Genomic DNA, 12,264 nt, shown 5'->3' with positions numbered 1-12,264 from the left:
ATTTTAAGTTTTAAGCCAGATCGGAGATAAATCCAAAAACATTTTAGAAACTTTTCATAGGTTGAGTAGTGCGAAGATCAGTTTACTCGTCACCTTAAGATGTTCTGTAAGTTTCCACTCAGGTGAAACATTGCAAAGACGTGGCCAATCATTCATTCTTTACTTTCCAGAGTTAAACAAAGAAACAATTAGAAAGAAGTTACATTATTCTTTTTAATGACTGACAAAAATTCAACAGTAGATATATTAAGCAGAGTATATACAGTATATAATATGGACATTTCAAAAGTCAGAAAATATAACAGGCTGTCGTACCATAGCTGCAACTGTCACATGGCCACTGATCTTGCCATTTACCACACATGGATGCACTTTTTAAAGCAGGCTATGTTATACAGAATGTAGTTATAAACTGTATGTATGCACCATTAGATACTTCAAAGTGACTGTAGCCGAACTACAGAGAACCGGAGTCCGTAAACAAAATTCACAAAAATATCCACACAGGAGACGTACTGTGGTACTTGTGTGTGAAACAAAATACACTTCAAAAGTTACTGTAGGTGAACTACAGAGGCCGGAGTCTGGATAAAACACAGTAAACTTTCATACACATACATACTTACTTACATACATACATACACACATACATACATACATACATACATACACACATACATACATACATACATACATGCTTATGCTGCTACAACAGTTAAATAACACATTTGCAAATGTCAGAAACAGCAAAGTTATCGACAACAGCTTGAAAGGAATAAAAACACTTAAGTAACCCAGGATGTATTTCTAGACTCTGTGGTTTTAGTGCTTGTGTTTTGTACAATGCCATGTGTTCGCCCATCCCTAAAGAGCAGTTTTAAAGTATTCCCTCTGCGTAGTAAAAAAGTAAAAGTCCTGCCCACAAACCCATTCCACAGTCTGTGGTTTGGTGTGGGAGGTTTGTCTGTGGAGTAAAAATATCCTACTGCTCAGCTTTACATCTTCAAGAAACCCCAGGCTCTTTTCACTAAAACTTCTGCACCATTGTTATTCCAGGACATCAGATTTAATGGAATCAATGGAGATATTAGTTTCCAGAACAATTAAAACAGGCACTGAGTGTGCCTTTTGTGACATGTTTCTTGGATCCTCTATTGTTCATTTTATATCTGCATGCCTCTTTAAAAGCTTTTGCTCTTTAGAAGATAGTTTTGGTAATATCAGAAGTAATAAAATTGCTTTAGAGAAAAGTGCCTTCAACTTTGTTCTTGGCCCAAAGTGCTGACAGAAAAAAAAAACCCCACACACTCACCGCTGACTAAAATGCCCAAAGTCGGTAAACAAACCAGTGAAAACACAAAAGGTTACCATGTAACAAGGGTGATAAGGACTTCACAGCCTGTGTATGAACATTAATTTCACTTTCCTGACAGCTGCTAGAAGTAAAGTGATGCCGTAAAACAAATATTATAACTTAAACTGGATACAGAAACAAATGTCAGGAGGTCTTCTCTGAGTATGTGGCGAGGGCTCATTGTTCCTTTAATACCTAAATTACTCTTGTGCATGAGTAGCCGCTAATTTGCATTTTGTCTTAATTTTTCTCCTTACATTTTACAACTGCAATAATTTTCTTGCAGCTAAAAATAGACATTTTTCCCAGGGCCAGATTAAAATTAAGCTCTGGGCACCCACTGACCCCCCCCCCAGCGTCGATCCGCCTGACCACACATGGCCATATATTGCCATACATTTACCAGAGCCGCAGAAAAAATCCTATTCTGGACTACTAAATTTGCAGCGTGTCATCTAGTTTGTAGCAATTTTAAGCAAATTTATTTAAAAACTGAAATAATAATGGTATTAAAACTAGATTTTGACACAGGGCCCCGCCACAAGATAAGGCCTCAAAATTAGATAAAAACTGAGGAGCCACCTCAAGGCCCTTTCCATTTCAGTTTATATTGTGCTTTAGCATATAACCAAACAAATTTGCAGTTAATAAAATTACCAAAAATTAACTGCCACATAACGTACCTGGGGTTTTTGGGGCCCTGGAGGGTCTGGGCCACAGGGACAGTTGCCTGCTTTGCCCGGTTCATAATCCAGCCTTACTTTTGTCATAAATACAAATATAAAATCAAATTAAGTAAAAATCAAAAGCATCTTAAGACAAAAGTGAGACAGGAGACCAAATATGGTTTGATTCCTGCAGGAAGAGGATGGTCCTCTTTACAGCATCAGTTTGTTCCAAAATATCTTGTGCAGAGGTATACAATGTCTTGGTTCAGAGGCAACATAAAACCAGTTTGTAGTTTATCTGTCAAGACTTTAGTCAGTGAAACAGTGTCGAGTGGGCAGCGGCTGCACCGTGTTGCACTTGTTTGTCAGTTTTTTTATGACCAAGAAGTGAGAACTGGCTGTGCAGGTCTAGCGTAGGATCTGGGTCCATTCCTCTTTAAAAGTAGGTCTCTCTCCAACCACTCCTCATGCTCAGACATAAATGGGGAAACTTCTAACATTCCACCTCCACCAGCAGGTACAGACCAGAGACTCAGGCTCGACAGGTAGAGACTGAAGAATACATTTCCAGAGTTTATCAAGAGTCTTTCATCAGCCCCAGTTTCCTCAATGCCTCCCTGCGAGATGCGTCCGTCGCCCCCCGTCCAGAAAACTGCACAGTTATGCCTTGGGGACGAAACATGGAGCTGGATCTCCCTCTCTCTCTCTTGTGTTTAGGGGACAAAGCTTGCGGCGCTGCTTTCTGGTTAGTAACACTGCCGTGGTAGGAGTGCCGAGGAGGTCTTGGGGCTGGGGTTGGGGCTGGAGCTTTGAAACTCCTTGCCGGGCTGTCCGAAGGGCGATTTAATCCGGTGGAGGGGTCGATGGTTCGGCTCTTTCCTCCGTAATTGTTAAGCTCAGTGGGTAGCGGCTCTGATTTGGTGGGCAAGGTTTGACTCTTGTTGATATGGGAGCTGAGGATGTCAGGAAGGTCGCTCCTGGTCACAGGTACAGGAGCAGGGATCATGACTTTGGTCTTTCCTCCGTAGGTGTTGAACTCGCTGGGGTTAGCCAGCGCAGGTGGGAGGATTTTGGGTTCATGGCTAGTTGGAGAGGGTGCAGGTTCACTCCTGGAGGAAACAGAAGGGTTGACCATGATAGATTTCCCTCCGTAGCTGTTAAATTCCAGCGAGGTGACCTCAGGCGGAGGGGGAACAGATGCCTTGTTTTCCAAAGGAGGTGGATAGTAGCTGCTCTGTGTGACTGCTGGAGGGCTCGGTTGGGGGTTTCTATCTTCAAGTCTCCTGAGGGAATCTGTCCGCAGAATCTCTGGTTTTCTGTCGACATGAATCTGGCTCTGATGTGGTGTCATAAGGTTGGCTTCTGGAAATTTGGTGCTGGTTTCTGTTTTTGGGGAAACACCGGCCTCCAGAGGTTTGGCACTTGTTTCTGCACCTGTGAGAGGATCCAGAGAGGTGCTGTCAGAGGTGGCGAGGAGCGACACACCCCCGGACATGGCTCGGTTCCTGGTCAGGCCCAGTTTAGACAGGGCCTCCATCCTGGATTTGTCTGGTGAGGGGTCCTTGAAGGAAATGCTGCGAGAAGGAGTATTTCGAGCGTTCTGCTCCACAGCTGGCTGAGGATATTCCTGCAGCAGAGGGTGTGACGATCCTGGTAGGTTTGCCAGCATCTGCGCCCGTCTCTCATGGATGTTCACATTAGCCAGCGACTGGTTCTGGTGCTCCTTGCTGCCGAGGATCACGCTGATGTTAGCAGGAAAGCGGTTAGGCTTAGCAGAGGTAGGAGGACCCTGTTTAACAGGAAGATCAACGCTGTTGCTCGGTGGCTTGTCAGACTCCAGGCTGCAACGGCGGAGCGAGGAGGTCAGGAAGTTAGAGGTTCCTGCCTGGTTCTCGGCTATCTTCTGGGCAATCAGGACTGGGGTGGGGATACAGCCTGGAGGGTGGTAGGAGGAGTGGCTGTCTGTCGACCCATAGCTGCCTCTTGGTAGGGGAGGGTTGTACTCTGAAGGAAAGCTGTCCACTTGATCACACCTTGGCTTTATCTCAAAGTGGCTTTCAGGAAAATCTGGGAGGAACAAATAGCAAAGTAAAAATCTGGGAAAGACCACAAGCTTCAGTCCCTTACAGGACTATAGTTACTGTTGAGGACACTGAAGTCATATCTTCAATAGTTTTTTTTTGGGGGGGGGGGTTAGCAACCTGGGGGCAGTTACTATACAATTGAAAATGAACCACGGTCAGTATTTCACAGGCTGATTTCAGTATTTTTCGACTTAATATATTGAAATGACTATGGGCCAATAAATAAATAAAGTGCTGTACGCTACCTGGACTGGTGGAACTCAAGATCGGCTTTTTGGTCTGCACCAAGTCCGGTTCTGGGTGGACCAGGTCTATAATATCCTGATCTTTGGGACTGGGAGGTCTGGCCAGGACAGAGGATACTATGACCCCGGGGTTGGGACTCGAAGTTGGGGGTCTGTCAACAGCTTCGACAGGACCGCTTCTATTTGTGGGAAGCTTCACTTGCCCGGTCCACTGGTCGTTCTCCTCCAGAGTCTCCTCCAACGAGTCAATGGTCTCCTTAAAGAACTGGAGGCACTCCTGCTCCTCCGGGCTCAGAAACTGCAACGCATTATCTTGCTGTAAAGACCAAGAGACAGTAGGAAATTAGTCAACATGGTGGGGTGCAGACCTATGTAATTTAAAACAAGAAGCCTGTAAATGGGTCATAAATATGCACTTGGTCTGTACGTGATATTGCTAAAAGACTGGAGGCTAAAGCTCTCTCAGGTAATGATTTTGACTGGGCTGGAGTGAACTTCCAATAAAGGGTGAGACAGAGCTGCTAACATTAGCCTAAACTCTGTTATAGTAGCATCCAGGACCAGCTCCCACACAGATGGGAAATACTACACTACAGTCCTCTTTAGTATCTATGGTGATATAGCCTATAAGTGACATGACTGATGGATGGACTGTATATAACTGGACACAAATTCAGACACTACCCTGATAAAATCAGGATAGCTGAAAATGTTAGGTGAATAACGCAGGGTGTACTGGAGAAAAGATGTATGACCTGATTTTATTTTTTAACAAAATTCCTTCATTTCTGTTGGTGCAAAGAAGCTCCAGATTTTACTTTTCTCTACATCATTGAATCCCATGTTGCAAAACATCCACTATGACTCTCTCATACAGTAGTCATGTGTACAGAGTGAACACAGGCCTGTTTGTTCCTGCATCCCAACCCTACAAACCTCATGCCCAGCTTATATTTAGCTCAAATGCCCCTCTCTTCTGTTGGAAAACTGCCCCTCCCTCCTCGCCTCTTCCTGTCTCTGCTTCCCCTCTACGGCTACCTGTCCTGCTCTACACAGATCTACTACTAAAAAATGACACAATGGGCGATACAATAACATCACTTGGTGACTATTGATTTTGCTGCTTCACTTTGAGGTCTTTTTCAGTCCTGATAAAGATCAAGTCCACTTATTTAAGCCAACCCACATGCCTGTAGGGAACAGGTAATCCCCTAAAAATAAGCAGTGGTGGAAGAAAGACTTAAGTTATTTAAGTAGCAGAGCCACAAAGAAAAACATTCAGAGTAAATATAACATGTAAAACTTAAGTGAGCAAGTATTTACAGTAAAATATGTTCAAATACTTATAAAGTGTTCATTTCTGTATTTTAAAGTTGTAGCTTGTTTTGGAAGTTTAAACTACAGTGACGAAGCAAGGTGAAAATCTCGTATCTCCAATTTTGGGGGACAACATCTCTAAAACTTGACATTGGCAACATGCAGTTAAACAAAATAATCTCAACTCAAATTCCACTTTCTAGCTTTTTCTGGAGGTTTCAACCACATCCATATCGCCGTTCATTGATTAAAACAGCGAGAAAAGTACGTACGTTTCAGGCTATAGTGGTAGACACTACACCAAAGTACTGGACTGATTTTTGAACTTTGGACAGAGCCAGGCTAGCTGTTTTTCCCTGTTTCCAGTCTTTATGCTAAGCTAAGTTAGCCAGCTGCGGGTGGTAGTTTCATACTTAGTGTACAGACTTAAGAGTGGCATCAATCTTCATATCTAATTCTTGAACTATTGAACTTTTGCTGAATTATTCTTCATAACTCAATTTACTAATAAGCAGACTCAACCAACTATTCAGTAGTAGTTTAGTGAATTTACAATTTTATGGCAAAGTAACTAGTTTTTCTTTACAGTGCAAGTACAGTAATTGAGTAACTACTCTACCTCTGAAAATTAGTAGAAGCCATATTTCTCACTCTAATGGACAACAGAGTGTTTGACAATGAAGTGTATTGATCACAGGCTGTGTTTTACATCATTTACAAAGCCACCAGACCGAAGGAAGCTGCTTATTTGAGCTATTTCAAGGTGATGACCTTCAGCTCGCGGTTAAAAGATTTTGTTGCTGATATCAGTGCCACAACAAGGTTACTGAGAGCCTTATTTTGCTTTACACATAGAGGCACACAAAGGCACCTGCAGCAACACCCACCTGAAACCAATATGTGACAAACACAGATCTGCTGGTTTCAGCTGGAGTGAATGATGCTTATTGTCGTGAAGCAGCTCAGGACCTAGAAAACTGCAGTTTAACCGGTCTGGCTGTGTTGTGCGATGATAATGAATGTCATCCCCAAGGCATGCGAAGGGATTAAGTTGTTAAGCAGGTGTAATTTCTCAGCGTCTGTGATGACTGGGGGCATTGTGTAAACACAGCAGAGCCTCAGTCAGGGTGAAGTACAGTTTGAATAATCAGCTGTTCATCTGATACGCTGAGTGTGTTTACTGTGTTTAAGGGGACAATAGAACAAAACGACTCTATACTCCGGTTGACCGAACAACACTGTGTGTTGTTATAATTGTGTAATTATACAAACCTGGTGTCCCCTATATAGCACCAATTTTACCAGCGTTGGCTTTGTTTACTTATTTATTCTCATTGGTAATTATCTAATAGAAACTTTTAGAAATAGTTTGACATTTTGAGAGTTAGATGAAAAGATTGATACCACTCTCGTAACTGTACGCTAAATATGAAGCCAGCAGCTGGTTAGCTTAGCTTAGCATAAAGACTAGAAACAGGGGGAAACAGCTAACCTGGCTCTGTCCAAAGGAAACTAAGTCTGCCTGCCAGCACCTCTGAAGCTCACTTATTAACATGTTATATCTTGTTTGTTATGTGCCAGTGTTTCTTGGCCGGGAACAGAAACTTCCTGAAGTCTCTGCTGGTTGCCTGACAACCTCACAATGACAACAAGACGGTTCGGTCGGTTAGCTAAGCTAGCTAAGCTAAGCTAACCGACTGCAGGCTGTAGCCTCACATTTAACAGACAGACACGAAGAGTTGAATCGACTGATTTTCATCCAAGTAAATAAAAACAAATAAGCGTATTTCCCCAAAATGTCAAACTATTGCTTTAATGAACTTGAAGATTAACTCTGACAGACAGCTGAGATATTCCATGTTTATCAGTGCTGAAAACTGCGTTTTTCCGATGGCCCTTTAGCAGAGAGTTGATAAAATTATCATCTCTAGTGTTATTGCATTGTTTCTGTTTATTGGAAAGGTGACTGCATCCCTGTTAACTTCCCCACCATCAAAATACCTGTTCAACTGAGCCAATAAAAGCTCTTTATCATTGTACTTTTCAAAAACACTGATGCAACGATAGTGAGTAGGTCGTAGTGACTTAGGAATCCTCTGGACTGCCGCTAACTTCTCACAGACTTATGAGCTAGTTTTAGTGCTAAATTTTTTTGTGACTTACTCTTAGACCAAAAACTTGTTTCTATCTTTCCTATTTTGTTGGTTATCCCTCAGGTTGGGATCCACTCGTTCAGAGAATGTCATTTTTTAAATGTAAATTTCATGAGCATTATTATAAGCTATCTGTTTTGTTTTGTTTTACATTTACATGTACTTTGAATGTCATTTTTGCATGCATTTTTTATTACTTAATTTTATTTTATTTTGAGTTGATATTAAGAAAAGATTTTTTAAAAAGCCTGTTACAGTTGGCCAGCTGAGATGTCAAGTCTTTGATGCTCCAGGTCACACTCTTATGTTTGAGCTGTTTCGGAGCTCAATGGATGCAAGGATCTACGTATATAGATGATTTTTCACCCTGCGAAATGACATAAAAGTACAAGAATATCTCAAGTCTGTTGACCCTAAGTCAAGTGTTGGCTAGTTTTGATGGTTTTCAAATACTTACGCCTGGCCTGGAGTTTTGGACAGCGTCCTTGTTGACCCCGTAGTGGAGCTGAGGGTTGGCTTGCAGACGGAGGTCCATGGTGCGAGGGTCAGAGGTCAGCTGGCATTTCGACATCTCATTGAGGGTCCGGTGTTCCTGGGCGGCACTATGATAAAACGAGAATCATCTAATCTTCTTTTCAACGAGAGTCTGGAGACATAGAGGAGGGACAAGCCGTCAAACAACACGATCATCAATCAAGGTCAAAGTGTAATAAAAGCTGTTGCCTTTATAATGACCAAAGGTCAACAGAGGGCATCCTCTGGGGGCTGGAAGTTACTCTGAAGCAGTGGTGGAAAAAGTATTCAGATCCTTTACTTAAGTAAAAGTACCAATACAACAGTGTCAAAATACTCCATTACAAGTAAAAGTCCTGCATTAAAAGTACAAAGTATTATCATTAAAATGTACTTAAAGTACTGTTGCATCAATGTGTAAGTAGCATTTTACTGTTGTAGCTGCTCGAGGTGGAGCTGGTTTTAACTGCTTTATATACAGTTAGCTAGTTTAGTCCAGTGTTTCCCAACCTAGGGGTCGGGCCCCTCCAAAGGGTCACCAGATAAATCTGAGGGGTCGTGAGATGATTAATGGGAGAGGAAAGAAGAAGAAACAAAGTTCTGAAACACAAATCTGTTTTCATTTTTTGGGACGTTTCTCTAATATTAGTTTTACCTCTTAAAACAGTTATTTAAATGAAGCCATCTGGGAAGTTTGGAGGGAAAATGTCTCTTTAGACATCTAAAATGTGACAAGGAGCCCAAACTACTCACTGCTTTTTTGCAAGAGGTCACTAGCCAAAAGTTCATAAACCACTGCTTTAATCATTAACAATGTGTTGTATTTTATAAGCTTATCAAGAGTTTCTTTATGTAAAGACTATAACTATATCTGTCAGATAAATGTAGTTGAGTAAAAAGTACAATATAAACTTTATAGGAGTATAAAACACTAGTAAAATACTAATAAAAGTACTCAGTTACTTTCCACCGCTGCTCTAAAGTTTACTACTCAGCATCACAACAGAGACACACCCGATGGACCAGTTGACCTGGAACAGGTAGCTGCAAAACAGGCTCCTGAAGCCGAAACCGCTCAACACATTCCTCTCTAACGCTTTTCTGATAAAAGACTTCAGAAGAAAAAAAAGGTTCTTTGTTGAGAATCGAGGCCAAAAAGGAAAAACTGAGATGAAAAACAGCTGAATTGTTTCAGAATCAGTCAGCAGGCACACAAACTTAATTCACAACCTTAGAACATCACGGGGTAAAAATGGTACTTGGTTCTGGGTCAGTATAGCATAAACATAGTAAGTTAAATTTACCCAGTAAAACATCATCAGTTTTCGGGTTATTCATCCAAACTATAGCATCTTTACATCTTTGATGGGTCATGAATTAAACGGTAGTAATTTCACCCAGTGTTTCAATCTTTCTTTTAAAAGAAATCTTTCAATTAAACCAAAAAATGTGATTTTTTTTTAAAACCCATTTTGAATCGGGTTTAGTGTTATTGGATCAATATTGGACACAGTACTGGGTTACATGAACCCAAACTAACGTGGTGATTTGGACCCAGTTCTAGTTTTGTTTTTTAATTCCTCACAACAACAAGCTTAACTTAAAATGACCACAAATTCATTGTTAGCTGTACAAAACTACGTGCATTTAACATTTAAAATGGCAAAGAGATACACCTGTTTTTATAGTGACATAATATTGTGTTTTTTAGGACATTTATCTTTGATTTTTACTTGTAAAATACTGGATAGTTTTACTTCTTTGTACCTTAAATCATATTCAAATTAAATAATCTGAGAAGGTTAAAAAAATCACTCTTGCTCACATCATAAATATTTTCAGTTGTATTCATTTAAATTGTTCAGAAATCAATTTTTTATACGTCTAACATATTGACACACATGTTTTAATACTGTATATTTCTAGTGTACTTAAGAATACACCACATATTTCTACTTTTTATATAATGCATAAAATATTTTCTGTATATATTCCAAATGAAGACAAAACAGAAAAGTCTTAACATCGTGCCACACAAACCTACAGTTCATCCATATATGTAGCAGTATTTTTTTACTATATTACATTATATTTTTCTGTATATTTGTTCATGTTTGTTCGCACTGTGAGATAAATATAATTGCAGAATTGCAATAGTGATATTTACATGTAGAATAGCGTTACTAGAAGTATCTGCAGGACTATCATAGACATAACTTAGTGACTTTTCATGAGTTGAAGTAAATTCAAGCCCCATAATCCACTTTACACCTAGAAAAAAATGCGACTAGAATGAAATTCTCAAAACGTTTTTACGCAGGACTTACCCAACAACTGCACAGCTCGGTCATCATATAATCAACAACAGGTCAGTGGTTTTTCCTTCAGAGACACAGCATCAACATGTATCTCTGACTTTGTTGTAAAAGAATTGTTCTTAAAAAGTCCAGTTGCGTCGCGCTCCTCTTACGCTCTTGGTGAGCTCCGTGTGCGTAATGACACCACAGCGGCACATTACGCACCAGTTAAAGCCACGAAGAGACTCCACCCACAGCCTCCAGGAAGGTGTGTGTGCGCGTGTTGTCATTCCGAGGTGTGTGAACAAGTGTTGGGAGGTGAGTATAGTGACACAGTGGAAAGCTATCCCGCTCACACCCACCTCAGTTTCATTCAAGAACAGTGGGACATTCAAGCTTTGCCCTGTTTTGCCATTTGACTAGATAGAACCAGAAGATTCTTTATCTTCTGAGTCTACCCAGTCCTATCAAGATCTCAGTCTGAAAGCCACAACACAACTTGTCATTGAGTGATCCCTTTTATTTGTGCAACGTTCACATGGTTTAAATTCAAACAGAGACCATTTGGCATTTGTTCAAGGAAAGTGGACCATAAAACAGTTTTACTTACTTTAAAGTAAGACATGTTGTCTCACATTGCAGTTCAAAATAAGAATACACAATATCGTCTTTATTTTTCTTGGAAAACTTCAAGGTGTTTGCGGAGATTTCAGTTAAAGTGGGACACATTTCTGCACTTTCATTCAATAATGGACCAAAATGAAGACATGATGTTAAAGCTGTGCTGTAATGTAGAGGTTGAGAGTTCACGTCAGATCAACGTCCTTTTGAAAAATAATTTATTTATAAAAGCCTGCCACAAAATAAAAACAGCACTTACATGTTAATGCACCAGTAATAATATGACAACATAATGTATCATATAATGACACTGACAGGAGCCATTCTGCTGCATAATGAGTACTTTTGCTTTTTCATACTTTTAGTATATTTTGCTGTTAATACTTCTGTACTTTTACTTGAGTAAAATGCTGAATTTTTTCTTGTAATGGCGTATTTTTACATTGAGGTATTGCTAGTTTTACTTCAGTACAGGATCTGAGTACTTCTTCCACCACTGCCTAAGTCATGACCATAAGAAAATAATGATAATAATAATAATAATACATTTATTTATATAGCACTTTTTAAAACAAATGTTACAAAGTACTTCTCAAGGCGATAAAAGCAAGATAGATGAAGCAAAAGTAAAAACAGTAAAATAACTATAAAAACAGAGAAGTGCAAATTAAAGTGATTTAATCAGCAAGATAAAATATAGAGTTTTTTTTTTACATGAAACCATTATTTTACTAGTTTATTTAAAAAATTATTGCAAGCACCACAGAAACACAATTTGATATCTTGAGAAAATGAGATAAAGCCGTGGTCTTGAGATACAAATAAATACATATAATAAAAACCAAGAAAACAAATCAAACAAATGTTCAAACAATGTTCAGTACAGTCGCCTTTTACTACAAAGAAAACATCAGAGAATGAACTTAAATACTTGACATGAGTTAAAAAAATGAACTTGACACTAGTGATTTGTTTGTTTTGGGCGCCCCCTGCTGGCTGCAGCCTGGTGGCT

The 12,264-nt window shown here is 40.0% G+C and overlaps 1 protein-coding gene across 2 annotated transcripts; it reads right to left on the bottom strand.

Annotated features, from left to right (window-relative positions):
* Positions 1-199: 199 nt before the first annotated feature.
* On the bottom strand, positions 200-10,903 carry LOC122871040 (specifically androgen-regulated gene protein). Of its 2 annotated transcripts, none has more exons than XM_044185574.1 (4): positions 10,662-10,903; positions 8,279-8,423; positions 4,352-4,667; positions 200-4,089 (listed from the first exon to the last, which is right to left on the bottom strand). In XM_044185574.1, the coding sequence occupies exons 2-4, from the start codon at positions 8,390-8,392 to the stop codon at positions 2,600-2,602; spliced, it is 1,920 nt and encodes a 639-aa protein (XP_044041509.1). In that variant the 5' UTR covers positions 8,393-8,423; positions 10,662-10,903; the 3' UTR covers positions 200-2,599. The 2 variants fall into 2 exon arrangements, with proteins under 2 accessions (XP_044041509.1, XP_044041508.1); XM_044185573.1 differs by having other exon boundaries at positions 8,279-8,467; positions 10,662-10,900.
* Positions 10,904-12,264: the final 1,361 nt, after the last annotated feature.

This window comes from Siniperca chuatsi, linkage group LG23, assembly GCF_020085105.1.
Source record: "Siniperca chuatsi isolate FFG_IHB_CAS linkage group LG23, ASM2008510v1, whole genome shotgun sequence".
In the NCBI taxonomy this organism is placed as follows: Eukaryota; Metazoa; Chordata; class Actinopteri; order Centrarchiformes; family Sinipercidae; genus Siniperca; species Siniperca chuatsi.
This window is presented reverse-complemented; position numbering and strand designations above follow the sequence as displayed.